The sequence below is a fragment of the Uloborus diversus genome, chromosome 10 (genome assembly GCF_026930045.1).
Source record: "Uloborus diversus isolate 005 chromosome 10, Udiv.v.3.1, whole genome shotgun sequence".
NCBI classification, from domain to species: domain Eukaryota; kingdom Metazoa; phylum Arthropoda; class Arachnida; order Araneae; family Uloboridae; genus Uloborus; species Uloborus diversus.
The window spans coordinates 133,978,033-133,993,448 of NC_072740.1; the positions used below are offsets into that span (position 1 = coordinate 133,978,033).

General features: G+C 35.2%; 1 protein-coding gene across 1 annotated transcript in view; it reads right to left on the reverse strand.

Moving 5' to 3' along the window:
* LOC129231188 (A disintegrin and metalloproteinase with thrombospondin motifs 9-like) overlaps positions 1 to 15,416 on the reverse strand; it is a 179,464-nt gene that overhangs the window by 14,768 nt on the left and 149,280 nt on the right. The window contains exons 22-27 of the mRNA XM_054865435.1: positions 9,473 to 9,643; positions 9,112 to 9,339; positions 6,827 to 6,988; positions 3,765 to 3,929; positions 1,944 to 2,114; positions 145 to 315 (exon numbers count right to left, since the gene is read on the reverse strand). Of these exons, the coding sequence (XP_054721410.1) occupies positions 145 to 315; positions 1,944 to 2,114; positions 3,765 to 3,929; positions 6,827 to 6,988; positions 9,112 to 9,339; positions 9,473 to 9,643 (1,068 nt within the window). The remainder of the gene's footprint in view (positions 1 to 144; positions 316 to 1,943; positions 2,115 to 3,764; positions 3,930 to 6,826; positions 6,989 to 9,111; positions 9,340 to 9,472; positions 9,644 to 15,416) is intronic.

Genomic DNA, 15,416 nt, shown 5'->3' on the forward strand with positions numbered 1-15,416 from the left:
AATCATAATTGCAAAAAACATAGTTTGAATTCAAGTCGTCAAAATTCAAACTGCTGATAGGGGCTGGATGTTGTGTGCTGGATGCTGTTTCTTTCTGAAATGAATTGCGTCAAGTCGAGGAATTGGTAGTATTACAATCTTTACCTCAGACCACTGGCTTGTCATCCACGTCACAGGACACTGGTACTGATGGCATTTTCTTCTTATTTTAGGTTTCTTTTGATGACTACATTGACTATCAGGGACTGTATCATTCTTCCCACTAACGCAAAAAACGTCTCTGTATTGGAAGCCTTTTCCACAAGTTGCTGAGCACTAAAATATAAATGCAATTTAAATTGTAACTTCTAAAAATTTTACAACATTAAAATAAGCAAGCAATGTGTTTGAATGAGTAATAGATAACTAGTCAGAAAAAGTAGAATAGAGGACCGAAGTTTCCGTTTTTGGAATTTATGTTTTTGTTGTGCGTGGTTGAATATAAAAGCAATGGATGTAATCTTCATTTCCAAAAACGCTTGCGTGTACCGTGATTGAAAATTATAACTATTTATTTTACCTCCACTTTTCTTTTACGTAGTGAAAAAGCACAGAAAAAAATTACTTTACGCCTGAAAAACTAAATTTGGCGTAAATGAACCTGCAGAAATGTTCGGTAAGGATTCGCTTTACCCGGGTTTCCCCGATACGAAAATTGAGGGTAGCTACCACTAAGTCAATATTAACACATTGACTGCGTCATCGATAGCCTATATATGGACTCCCTGCGCTAAGCTAATTATTTGAAACAATTTGGAGGAAAAAAGTTCTATTGAACTTTTTCATGAATAATGCAGCATACAATGAAGGTGTACAAGAGCAGGCTCAGGGTTGGTGAAATTAGTCTCTTCGTTGTCGATCTCCCTGTCGCTCAAGTTGCAACTGTCCCTCTCACCATCGTAAACTAGTTCATCATCCGATAAAGTAACATATTTCACAGCATCTTCGAGCGACATATACTTACGTTTGCTCATTTTACGTTTTTGTTTACTCACAGAATACAGCACAAAAAACTCACGCGCTATCTCGTTTGATCGCGCGCACGTCTGCTTGCATCAGAAAATGTTTTCACAGCAAACGCAGTAGTGGCGCCATACTGTGTTCTCTTTTTGAACCTTGTCTAAATTCTCGTCTATGCGCGGCAGAACAGCTAGGAAAACCAATGGAACCCGCTGAAAAAATATAGCAACGTGTTGGCTGGAAGACGAGTTATCTCGTCCCTAGCGCATACAGTATAATTCTGGAGGAGTTATCTCGTCCCTAGCAGTTAATGTGTTAAGCGAGGCAATCCAGTTCGTCACTACTTCAGACAACTGTTAGAAATCGTTCCCTATACCCATTTTGAAAGTTTCGTATGGTGAAGGGAGCGGAAGAACTGATGTTATGTTTTTAAGGAATCTTATAAAATTCTCTTCTCGCCTCTCCACACAAGAGACTTCTCATAGCAGATTTTCCTTTAATCTCGCTCGTTCACAATATCAGATTTAGAAGTACCTTGGGGCAGTAAGCTCATTTCAGAAGGAAACAAAGAGTATGCCTATCTGTGACGAAAGACGAAAACAAAGTAAGCAGTACGCTCAATCGTGAAGAAAACAAGGTAATAAGTATACTGTTACCTTATTTGCGTGTAAAGCTGCAACCCTAAAGGGTTTCTTTCGAAAAAATAGGATATAGTGGAATGAAGGGAAGTAAAATTACTGTCTGAAACAAATGTATATTTAAGAAAAGCTTTTTTCTTCTCTATAGTCAAATAGAATGTATCATCACATCATGGAAGTTTTAAAATATAGCAATATATTTCAGAAACTTATCACAATTTTCCTAGTATCCTACAACATTATGTTCTAACAGAAAATGAACATCATAATCAAAAGCAAATATTTCATTAAACAATTATTACTTACTTTAGACCATTTTCTTTTCTTCCAATGAACATTGCAACTTGAAGATTTGCAAACTTTAGTTTCAGGGGAGCGTTTCGGCAGTGACGCACACTCTTCACTAGGAACCTCTTGATGGCCACGACGACAGTGAACTATGCGTATTCGAATGCCTTGACCGCATGTAGCAGAGCACTAGATCAAAAAATCCAATTTCAGTCTTCCCTTAAAATGTGCAGTTTTAAAAGTATGATAAAAAATATTTTTTTTTTTTAAAACTTGAGCAAGCTCATCATACAACATTTTCATGTCGATATTCAGGGCGATTCCCGTACCGGTAGAATTTCTTCCTTGTCGTTTTCGACCAATTACATGGATGAAATCGCATTCGATATTCACCAATATAATTCTCATTTCCCCATTGCTTGAATTATGTTAAAGTATTAATCCGTTGAAACCACAGAATAAATGTACTATTTTATATTACTATTGATTTTTGACATAAGGTATTTAAAGTTTAACACGCTTGTTGAAATATTAAGAAACTAAACTATACTCATTGGCCCAACCGCCCATGGGGGCCAAGACCTACTATGCTCATCTCTATTTACGAGACTGAGGACTCGGAGGTGCTAGACAGATGTTCCGGTTTGGTGGTCAACCCAACGCGGAACCTCCAGGGTTCTCAAACATGCGTAGTACTCCTTTTATGGACCCACTGAAGGGATGATATGCTAATAATGTTACAAAGTAACAAATATACAAATATTTGTCAAACTTCAAATGTCAGTTTGTTGGTAAAATGGTTCTACTAAACTAATTAGTCACACAGAATATGACTCACGTAAGCACATCCACTTAACACACTCTATTTATTATATAGAACGTTTAAATAATTTCGAATTAAGAGAGATAAATTAGAACATATTTGCAAAAAAAAAAAAACTATTATATTATTTTATTAATTTCTAACTTATAGTGATGTTTATCATACATTTCATAAAAAGCTAGTGCTACAAGAGTCAATAGTTGACAATATTAAACATATTGTAAAGCTCAGTGAGTCTGACAATAATCCATTGTCTTCTAATATGTTATGAAACTCAGCTCTAGCCAATAGTGTCAAAAAAGAATTTTCTAAACGAAATTTCGTCAAAATTTTCTCCATAAATTTTTCAACGAAGTTCAAGCACTTGATTGCCCAAAAAACGAAAACTGTAAAATGCTATACTTTTTTAAAATTACTAGGAAAGCTTTGCTTTTTTGTTTCAAATGAAGTTGCGTATAGGACCCTCGACATTATCGAACGTCGTGCATTCCTCTGCAACTGGCAACTATTCTTTCATGTGGCCTGGCTATCGACGGATAGCCATAACCACTGAAGGATTTTGAAGCTCAGTTTCCTGACTAATGGAGACATCAGACATCTTGTGATACAATATTGCACAAGGAATTAAATTTAGCCGATAATAGAAAACCAAATAGATATTTGAGAGCTCATTTATGTCTCATAAACATACGACACAGAAATTGACGGTTTTCTGTGTTGTGAAATCTTCAGACTGCAACAGAGTTTGAACTCGCAACCTTAGGAAAAAGCGGCTAACGCCGCTACATCACCCTGTCTTGTTTCAGATAGATTCCATCCTTTGCACCGATCAGATTTTCCAGGAAAGCGAAAGCTCTCTGTGTTCAACTACCCGAGATAACTTTTTTAAAGCCTTTTTGGGTACAAAAGTATAAATATAAATGATTTTTTTTAAATAGAAGAGTTTTTCTTCCTGTGAACCAAAAAATATCGATTTTAGCTCAACAGAAATCTTAAAGAAGAACTGAGGGACATACCTGTGACCAAGAAGACCAAGCCCATTGCAAGCATTGGGAACTCTTGCACCGCTGTTCTGATTCTGGAATTGGACCTTCACATCGTTCTCTTGCTATCACTTGTCCTCTATTATTCATGCACTGAACGGTTCGTCTTCTGGTGCCTTTACCGCACGATACTGAACACTGAATGAAAAAAAGTATAGTTATATATATATATATATATATATATATATAAAATCCGACAAATACTGCAGAATATTAGGATTGAGAAAGAAATAGGCGCCACACCATTTTTTCTCAGAGTTCACTGGAAAGTTTCCGGCTTGTGAACGATTCTTGTTCTGAAAAATTGGTCGCCAAGGTATTTACCTTCGTCGGTCGAGCGACTTAACAGCCGGGATTAGCAGGACCTGTGTATATGCATGTGTTTGTGCATGTTTAAAAGTTAGTATATAACAGTTTAAAAAATTTCATTTTCATTCAGCAGAAACACCATAGTTTCTTACTCGTTGTTGCATAGCAGGATATTTAAAAATTTAAAAGTTAAATTAATGTCCCCCTCCCCCCGCTTTGATATCGTTTTAATCATAGTAATGCCTTTGAAATCAAAATTTGATCCTAGTTTGGAACTTTTGTAACTTTTTTTTTACGCTTGGGTAAAAATACATTGTCATTTTTTTCCCTTCTTAGTAAATGAAAATACAGTTGGGTGATTCTCCAAAATCCTAACAATATTATGTCCCTGTAGCCTAACACAAAAATTGTTTAACCCAGAAAGTTTTTTCATTTTTTAATAGTTAGAAATAACTTACCTGATGTGTTTCTACTCTTATTAAAACAATAACTCATTTAGTTTTTTCTACAAAAATTTTTGAATAACCAGAAAGTCTCACTTTTGGCGTGTCCCCATCCGTTTTTCAAATGGACTTAAATTATTTGAAAATTTTATATCAACTTTCCACAAATTCAATTTATAGTAAAAAATTAAGCACATCTAAAGGTGTAAAATAATATTCTTTAAATAAATTTAATTATTTAAATCATCAAGGTACATCGTTTTAAACTTTGTCCCTAGTTTTTCATGTCATTCTCCTGTCCTAGGAATGAGTTCAATTATTATAGATAAAAAAAGGAATTTTTGATCTGATGCTGTTCTATAAAACTGTTTATTATCACCATTTTGTTGGATTCCTTGAGTATTTTGTTAATATGATTTGTCTGCTGTTCTCATTAAAATTTTGAAGTTCAAGAATAGGGTATAAAACATTTTCGCTGTCATTCTCCTGGACAATATTTCTGTTCTAAATAAACGAAAAATTTTAACTCAATTCATAGTGTGTGGTTGAATTAAGAGGTTTGAATAGAAAAATAACATTATTTACCTTAAATATGATCTTGGGCCTACGTAACAGGCAAATTGTATGGAACTTGGCATACTCCTGTCCTAAAAAAGTGTCATACTACTGTCCTGAAAAAACCTCCCAAGCACTCGTAATGCATCCCGTAGAATAGAAGGATTTATTTCCAATGCATTAGTTGGAAAATAAGATTGATTGAAAAAAAGAAAGTAAAATTTGGTAAACGATAAATGAAAAATGTATCAGTGGAATAATTCTTTTTCTTTTATTTCTTTTTGTTGTTCAGACGAAGCGTTCCAAAAGAAATTTATTGGTTAGACATTTGTTTATCTAAATGTTGCTCTAATAGGTAAGTGAAGTTGCTATAAATATCGTAGTTGCCTTAAATTAAAAGTAAAAGATATGTTATCAATATTGCCGATTCCTTTTTGTTTTCCGTTTGTATTTCCTGAACCATAAAACAATTCGCAGGTAATGAGATAATGAGAAGGTAATTTTTCCGTTTGTAAATTTTATTATACTGGAAAGTTTTAATGTAGCAATCTTTTTTTTTTTGTTGAAATGAATGTCTGTTATTCGAAGTGTAAGCTATTCAGAGTGAATAATATGGAAAAACCTATATGGGACTTGTACTCGAAGAAGTTGGGGTTGTACGTTAAGGGAGGTTTTACATAAATTTTGTTTTGTCATTTAATAACCGTAATTTTTGATTTAGGCTTCAGTTATTTCTTTATTACTACAGTTACATTTTAGATAACCCATGAAGAAATTCATGTTTAACCTTTCCTGGTGCTGCTTGTCAGTCTCTTGCTGTATGAAAATTTGACCCCCTCTTTTGGGGGTGTAACGTAGTTAAAGTGAATTCCTCTATTTTCCCCCCAGAGTTTTTCTGGTTTTATCATTTCATAAACCGTATTACATAATTTTATCTTCTGAAAATACGACTGATAAACTTACTTTTTTCATTTTGAAAATATGAGTAATAGTTTTACTTATTTAAAATTTTATTTAGTTATTGTATATTTTAGTGAGCAGTTTGTTTTCCTAGTACTCTGTATGATTACACTAAAGTAATAATACAAATCACACTTTTCGTTAATAACATCGTTCATACTTTATACAAAAAAAAAAGTTCAGAGGAATGAAAACAGGTGAACTTTATAAATACGTTTTGATGATAATGCAGATTATCTCTCTCAAAACGAATGTCTCCTTCGTAATAAAAAATGACGAAATTTTCTCTAAACTATTTTTGGATTTCTAAAAGAACTTTTCAGGACATTTTCAATTTTCTAAATTTGCTTCATGTTTATCGATCTCTCTCTCTCTTTTGCGCATTAATCACTGATTTGAGTTTTATCATTTTTATGCTTAGCTCAATATATCTAATACAGTTCCTCATTTTTATACAACTGGAAAAAAAAAACCGGATCTGATTTTATCCGCAGCCAAATATTCCGCGTGTAGTGAAGTCGTCTCATTGTAAAATAACTTGTTTTCAATTAAATATTTTTCATACATTAGCAGGAAAATAAGTAGTTTTTATACAGAATGCGGCGTTAATATAGTGGTATAAATAACATTTATCTTATTTATACATACTTATGAGAGAGTATTATGAGAGTATACGTAACTTATATTCATACATCATAACTCATATGCGCTTCATTTTCATACATACTGAAAACCGCAAATAATTGGAGAAAAGAAGGTTAAGTTTACCTGTGTCCAATTACCAACACTCCACGACGGACACCGCTCTAAATTACATGGAGACATATCTGGTGGCTTACGAGTACTATCACAGTTGTGACTCAATTGGCCCGCATCATCGTAGCAGGCAACTTGACGACGCCTAGTTCCACCACCACAAGACTTAGAGCACTACAGTGGGGGGAAAAAAAAAACAGAATAGTCTTAAACTTCTTGGCATGGGAAAATATTCTGAAACTAAAGATATTTTGTAAAGCGATAGTTCATCGTTTTTAAAGAGAAACAAATTCAGGGCGGTCATTCCAAGCTTGTCAGCTTGCGAGATCGAGATTCTCGCTCACGTGATCGGTTGTGAGGTAGAAATATCGCAAAGTAGTATTCTAATCTGCTCGAACCTAGCCGAAAGCTAAGTTCGAGTAGATTAAAATGCTACTTTGCGACATTTCTACGTCACAACCGATCACGTGAGCGAAAATCCCGATCTCGCAAGCTGACGAGCTTGCAATGACCACCCAGTTAACATTGATTTTCAGTAGCTACTGTTCTTCTTATAAATGCATAACAGAAATTAAAAAAGAAAATGTTAGCTAGGGTAGTACAAGAAAGGATGTGTGACCCAAAAATTAAGTGACATAGGTGGAAAGGACGGGGGGCCACAGTAGCTCATTACAAATGTGACATGGGGACACTTTTAGGTAAATCATTCATGGGGGAAAAAAGACTCGGATGGAAAAAACAGGGAGTGCTTCCAGTTAGTTTTAAGTTAGAATCACTTTTGGGAAAAACACTCATAAGAAGAATGACATGATGAACGAAAAGGATAAGAGCACTATGCTTTTAAGAACTTAAAATTATTCATTAATAACTGTAAGAAGTAAATTAATACTTCCGTGCTTTATGGATGCAATGTGAGCTTGTAGTGAGCTAATGATGCTAAGCGAGCTCATGGATAAAAAGACAAAAGCTTTTCTTGGTTGTCTTTACATCCACAAGATCACACGTTTTCCTGCTTTTTTTTTGAATATTTGTGCATGATTAAAAATTTAAATATTATAAGCTATTTATTCTGCAAATCTCATAAATGTCTGAAATCCGTCTGTTCTGTAAATATTCATTAAAAAGGAAATGTAAAGCGGAGTATCTGACCTAGCTAACTAGCGAGGTCGCGGGAGCTTCTGCGCTAACTACGATCTGCTTAGTTTAAGATCATTTGTTGGCCAGCATTCCAATGAAATTATTGTTTTCCTTTTACTATAAAGAGTTCTTTTATCAATTATTTAACTTGAAGTTTGTAAGAATTATTTTAGCAATTTCATTGCCAATGGTACACTTTTAAAATTTTCAATTAAAAAAAATCATAAAAAATATTCTTAGTAGATTTCCTTTGCTGTTAATACCATCAAGTAGTAGAAAATAACGGCGGTTGGTAGTACAACTTCGCTTTATAAAAAACCATTTTAAGAGTATTACAATAACTATATGCATAATATTATTTCTTCTTTCTGTTGTAAGCATATGTAAGTTGTTACCCAGTAAGTTAACACTCTTAAGATAAGGATAAGACTACATGCAGTATAAAGACAACCCGGTTATCACAACCAGTGACTGCAGTTTTGTCCTTGTTAAGGACTCATTAGTCTTGAATAGCGAATAACTGAGCTGGCGGTTATCTCATTGAAACTGAGAGTGACAACAAACTGGTAGCTAAAGTAAATTTAGCTCACCAGCTAACAGTTAAGCGTCCGCAGCCGTGGTGCGGTTCAGCTCCTAAATGGAGGCAAGGTTTAGGTTTTAAGCAGAAAGTTACCACCCCTAAGCCATGGCTAAAGCTACATGCAATATGTATGCCGACAGCGGACTCTCGCTGGTGAGCTAAATTTACCTCAGCTGCCAGTTTTTTGGCATTTTTAGTTTCAATGAGATGACATCTGCCTCCAACTCGGTTATTCCCTATTCCAGTCTGGTGAGTCCATAACCAGGACGAAATTGCAGTCTCTGGATGTGACAACCGGATCGACGGCGTATTTTATGCATGTTAGATGTTGCAGTGCAAGTAACTTTTGTATCAAAGTTCTTCAGAAAAATTAGCTTTCTATTAAAAATAATAATAATAATAAAAACCAGAATTTCGAAAAGTATTTAACGCTCTAAGCTATAGGGATTTAAATTGTTGCAATTGCGTCCAATGCTTTTCATAATAGCAGATATACTTGAATCGTCTTTTAATTTCAAGTGATTAAATCAGTTACAATAAATAAGTAGATAAATAACATTTTGAAGTGCGTACTACTCACTTTTCCCCACAATCCAGTTCGCCAGTAATAAATACTTTCTACGCTGTTATGGAGAACCGGTGGTATTGGATACTGAGGGAAATACCTCTGACATTCAATTAGGTTGCAACTTTTTTCTTTCTTTGGCTTGCTATAAAAGTCGCACATTTCTTCACCACTGCTTTTATCGCCAGCCATGAAACACGCGACACGCCTCGTCTGGATTCCAGGTCCACACGTTGCTGAACACTAAAAGGTTAATTGAACAAATTACTTATTTGTAAAAATATAAATGTTCAGATTTTTTTTTGAAAAAGATACAGTGCACAAAATATAAGCAGCCATCATATATAAGTATCAATCTGAAATTAATTTGACTAACCTCGCTCCATTTTCCAGTAATCCAACGACCACAGGTTTGAGCATAACAAGTCCTAATGTGGCTCGGTCGTCGATGCCTGCTGCATCTCCTATCAGGTAACACTCGTTCATTTGCTGGATTGTGACACAGAACTTGTCGATACATCAAACCTTCTCCACAAATTGCTGAGCACTACAAAACACAGGCGAAGACTTAGAGCAAATAAATATTTTTAAACAGTTATTTGAATATTTGTAGAGAAATTGTTTTGTATTCCTAAACTTACATATTTTCTCCCTCAGTACCTGTAAAATTTAATATAAAAGCAGAGACTTTTAATTTTTGTGTTCAATAATAATATTATTTTTTTCACTTTATAAAAATGATTATGAGAATAATATATACTCCTCCAAAGTGAAATTGTAACACAAAGATAGAATGTGCAAAGCGTCATTACAATGGCAAGGGCGATAGTGGTGAGATGGATTTGAATGTGCGAATGATTAAAAATTAAGCAATTTATTCAGTATCTAATATGCCCACCTAAGCTATAAAATCCTCGATTCGACAAGGAATTCAATCAATGAGTTCATTGATGGTTTCTTGAGGTAATCTTAGCTAAGTCACATCCACTGTTAGGCGCAAATCATCAATGGTTTGTGATAGTGGTCCTCATGTCACGTCCAGTGAGATCTCACAAGTGCTTGAAGGAATTCAGATCTGGAAAGGCGGTCGGCCAAGAATGGATGATAAATCTGCTCAGGATGTTATTATGAGTTCACCGTGCGACGTGCAGCCTGGCACTGTCTTGATGTAAAACCGTCTTGGGTGATGCCTGAAACAAGGGCAAAACAACAGGCTCCCCACTACTTGTGTGACGTAGCAGTTCACTCTCAATGTGTACCAGGGGCACCCTGTGATCAAACAATATGGCACCCTAAACCATACCGCCCGCTACAGTTACGTACACTGGTGCCAGATACAGGGGAACTATTAGCTGCTCAACACAGAACTGAACGCTTTGCGTGGTGTCTGCGTCATCGAACCAGGATCATTGAATGACATCGGGTATTGTTTATGGATTAATCTCGTTTCTGGTCTGTGGAGAAATGAGTGCCATCGATGGATATGGCCAGGTACCCAGAGAATGCTACAAACCAGCTCACTTCGGCCTCGGGCGTAATGATTTCGGATAGCATAATGTTTGAGCAAAAGCCACCCTGGTACATATTGACGGTAGTTTGACCGCGGCCCACTACGTCACGCACGTTGTTTAGCCTGTTGTTCTGCCCTTGTTTCAGGTCTCACGCAACATGGTATTGCAGCAAGGGACAATGTCTGGTTGCATATCGACGGCGAACTCGTAACAGTCTGACACAGGACACAGACGATATTTATCCCTGGGCGGCACCCTCCACAGATCTGAATCCCATCGTACACCTGTGGGATATCATTGGACGTGATATGAACAGAGGACCACTGGCACAAATTATTGATGATCTGCTCACAGCAGTGGATGTGGTTTAGCTAAGGTTACCTAAAGAAATTATTAATAACCTCATTAAATCCATGCCTTGCCGGGTTGAGATCTGTATAGCTTCCCGAAGTAGGTACATTAGATATTGTATAAATTTGTTATCTTTTAATCATTTCTGTCTTTTTTTCATCGGTATGCATATCTATTTCACCACTATTGGTTCAGCAATTTTCATGACGCTGAGCACTTTTCTTCTTGGTGTTTAATTTCACTTTTGAGGAGTGGGTATGCAAATGAATGCATATTTTGAGCAATTTCAGAATAACACGTTCTTTTACTCTAAGAATTCAAATTAATTGCGTTATGCGGATAACTGTATATTCTCAATTAGTCGAATTTCACATACAAAATATTTCACAGAAAATAACTCTCAATCATAATCGTACTTTTACACCATTCTTAACACGGAAGGTGAAGTTATACAATCAGCAACTACTGCGAAATAGTAAAGTCAAAACAAACAACGTAAGTAGAAGCACAAATTTGTAAATTACAGCAGACACGTGTTTCGGCGTTGCAGGGAACGCCTTTTTCAATGCAAAAAATAATGAGCTTATGGATGAAAAGACATCCGACAAAAGCCAAGAGCATATAAGCATGCAGCTTAAAAGATAAAAACAGCGGATTAGCCAAACACCAATGACAAAGTTATAAACCGATCAGGAACCAATAGGAATGCAAGCAAAGGCCAGGAGCTTTCTCTTAGGTACGAACCCAGAAAGAAAGAATTCAATTGGACAAGGATTAAGCCGAAGCTTAAACAAAAAGAAAAGAAATTGTCAGTAACCGTGAACCGCAAGAAAGGAAAAGCAGAATGGAAAACCAAGAAATAAAATAAACAGAAACAAAAAATATTCGAAAAAAGGAAAAATAAAGATAAATAGAAGAAAATTGGGGGGGGGGTGTCAATCAAGACAAAAAGGTAAAAATAAACAAAGGAAGATAGATAAAAATGAGTGGGAAAAAAGGGGAGTATTAAAGATATGGGAGCCAAATGTTAGAAAAATATGGAACTGAACTAAGATCGTTAACTAAGTTAGAACTGTTCCTCAAAATATGAAAAGATTCCCAAAAGTCAAGATCTGATGAATTGGGGCATTTTTGGATAATCTGATAAGAGTTAAAATCAAAAGAGTGATTCGAATCCCAACAATGTTGAGCAATACTAGACTTATTTAATTGTTGTTTTTTCACATAATTTTGATGCTCTTTCAAGCGAATTTTTAAAGCACGCCGAGTCTGTCCAATATAGGCAAGTTTACAACTACAATTAGTTCTATAAATTCCACAACAATTAAGAGGGTGAATAGGATCTTTAAGAGAAGAGAATGAAAGTTTATTAATAGGAGAGAACACCACCTGGAATTGGAAACGTTTTAGAATCTTAGCAACCTGATAGCTTACAGATGGAAAGAATGGCAAAATAACCAAATTCTTTCTGATGAAGGTTCGGTTAAGAACATTAGTTTGGGATTTATTTGAAAGTTTTTTATAAATGGAATCAATCAAAGTTGGCGGATAGTCTCTATCAATTGCCACAGCTTTAAGATAATTAAGTTCCACTTTAAGAAGTTCCGACGAAGAACAAATATTAATTGCGCGATAAACAAAAGAATTGAAAGCAGAATATTTTTGGTTTGGAGGATGAGACGATAGTCTATGAGGAGGTAAAGAGACAGCAAAAGGTTTGCGATAAACAGTAGTTTCAAAACCAATTTCAGTACGAGAAACAAGTACATCAAGAAATGAAATGCAATTATTCCGTTCTTTCTCACAAGAAAACTGAATATGAGGATCAATGGAGTTTAAAATAGATAAAACCTCATCACTCTCAAACTGATTCTGGTTCATTAGAACAAAACAATCATCAACATACCGAACATAAAATTGGAACTGCAGTTTTTGGAACAGCTTAACCTCAAAATAATGCATGTAAATATCACTAAGAATGGGGCTAAGTGGGTTACCCATAGCCAGACCATCAAACATAATATAAAAATTCCCATTAAAAACAAAAGAACATTGCTTAAGACAAGTACGGGTAAGGAAAATTAAATCCTCAATTTCCGTATTGGTGAAATGAAATTCAGAAAGTCTTCTACGAAGGCATAACAATGAACCCTCGACGGGAACGTTCGTAAATAAAGAGTTAACATCAAAAGAAGCCATAAAAGAATTATTTGGAACGAAACTATGAATTTTTTTAACAAACTCAACAGAATTTTTAATAGTAAATAAATTGTGACTCCTAAGGGGAGAAAACACAGAGACTAAATATTTTGCAAGTTTGTACGAAGCCGTACCAATATTGGAAACAATCGGCCTGAAAGGAATACCAGCTTTATGCACCTTAGGTAAAGCATAAAATCTAGCACAATTAGCAATAGATGGAACAACAGAGCGTTTAACATTTGAAGGAATAGACTTAACAGAATTGACAGCAGATGCAATAGTTTTTAACTCTTTATCACTAGGATCTTTAGAAATTTCAACATATGGCCCAGAAGAAATCAAATCATTAGTTTTATCAACATAAGATGATTTGTCAAGAACAACAATTTGGCCACCCTTGTCAGCTTTGGGTAACAACCAGATCAGAATTCGAAACTAAGTCTTTAACAGAACGGCTAACAGTATTAGCAAATACAGGTTTAGAAATTTTCGAGTTAAAGTCAATATTAGAAGCTATAAGATGCCGAATCGAATCTTTTTGAGAGGAAGTTAAGGCACTAAATTTAAAAGCTTTCTCAACAGGAGCAATAAGCTTTGAAAAAGAAGGATTAACACTCACAGCAAAATTATCATTACATTTTAGAGCCTCAATTTGAGAATTATTTAATGGAACGCTAGAAAGATTAACAACAACATTCTTATTAACAACAGGTAAATTATCAAGAGGAACGACATGAGAAGATTTACAAAGCATAGCTAATTTCTTTTTCAAAACAATTTGATGTTTATCAGAGGAACGAAGGGTTCTAGACCAAGAATTTCTGTCAATAATGTTAAAGTTGGGAATGGAATTAGAAACCGAAATTGACTCTTCTTGACTTTTGGGAATCCTTTCATATTTTGAGGAACAGTTCTAACTTAGTTAACGATCTTAGTTCAGTTCCATATTTTTCTAACATTTGGCTCCCATATCTTTAATACTCCCCTTTTTTCCCACTCATTTTTATCTATCTTCCTTTGTTTATTTTTACCTTTTTGTCTTGATTGACACCCCCCCCCCCCCAATTTTCTTCTATTTATCTTTATTTTTCCTTTTTTCGAATATTTTTTGTTTCTGTTTATTTTATTTCTTGGTTTTCCATTCTGCTTTTCCTTTCTTGCGGTTCACGGTTACTGACAATTTCTTTTCTTTTTGTTTAAGCTTCGTCTTAATCCTTGCCAATTGAATTCTTTCTTTCTGGGTTCGTACCTAAGAGAAAGCTCCTGGCCTTTGCTTGCATTCCTATTGGTTCCTGATCGGTTTATAACTTTGTCATTGGTGTTTGGCTAATCCGCTGTTTTTATCTTTTAAGCTGCATGCTTATCTGCTCTTGGCTTTTGTCGGATGTCTTTTCATCCATAAGCTCATTATTTTTTGCATTGAAAAAGGCGTTCCCTGCAACGCCGAAACACGTGTCTGCTGTAATTTACAAATTTGTGCTTCTACTTACGTTGTTTGTTTTGACTTTACTATTCAGCACAAAGGTATTCATTTATCTTACTGCGAAATAGTCTTAATTTCGCGGTGGCTTATTTAGTAAAGTGGTGTCATGATTTCTCGTCAATAGCTGAGATGATTCTTGTTTCTATTTTACGCAAGTGGCCATCGTGTTGTCAGCAAAGCGTTGTGAACCGAAACATGCTCCCCTCCTTCCTCGTTTTGAGGAGTATATCTATTGAATGGTGATGTGAACAATGTCAATAGCCTATTGACATATTTTGGAAAAGCTTCCGTTTTGCGCTCACAGCATGTGATAGGATACTTCTTACTAATTAACTAACAATTACAACAACAATATACTACGGGCCATAATTATATTAGCTAAAACTTGGTGACATTTCCTTTTAGATTGACGTCATAGCTTTCATTAAAAAACCATTTACGCTTACCAAAAAGGAGTTGGTGTATGTGACGAGCTGTGGATGTTGATATGACAGGAATGCTACATAATATTTACTAGTGCAGGGCCACAGGGGTGGATACAGACCCCCGGTTGGCGTCAATAAAAGGCACCAAATCGGCCAGGAATAAGACACTTAATAGGGCACACACTTTAAAAATTATTTTCAAAAGCAATGAAAAGAAATAGCATTTTAACTATATACTTTCAAAAATAGTTAAATGAATTGAAATAACAACTGAAATGTTTACATTTCATTCACAAAGTGTTTGAATAGTGTCGATGGATACTATTCTCGACGGTTTAGGGGACATAA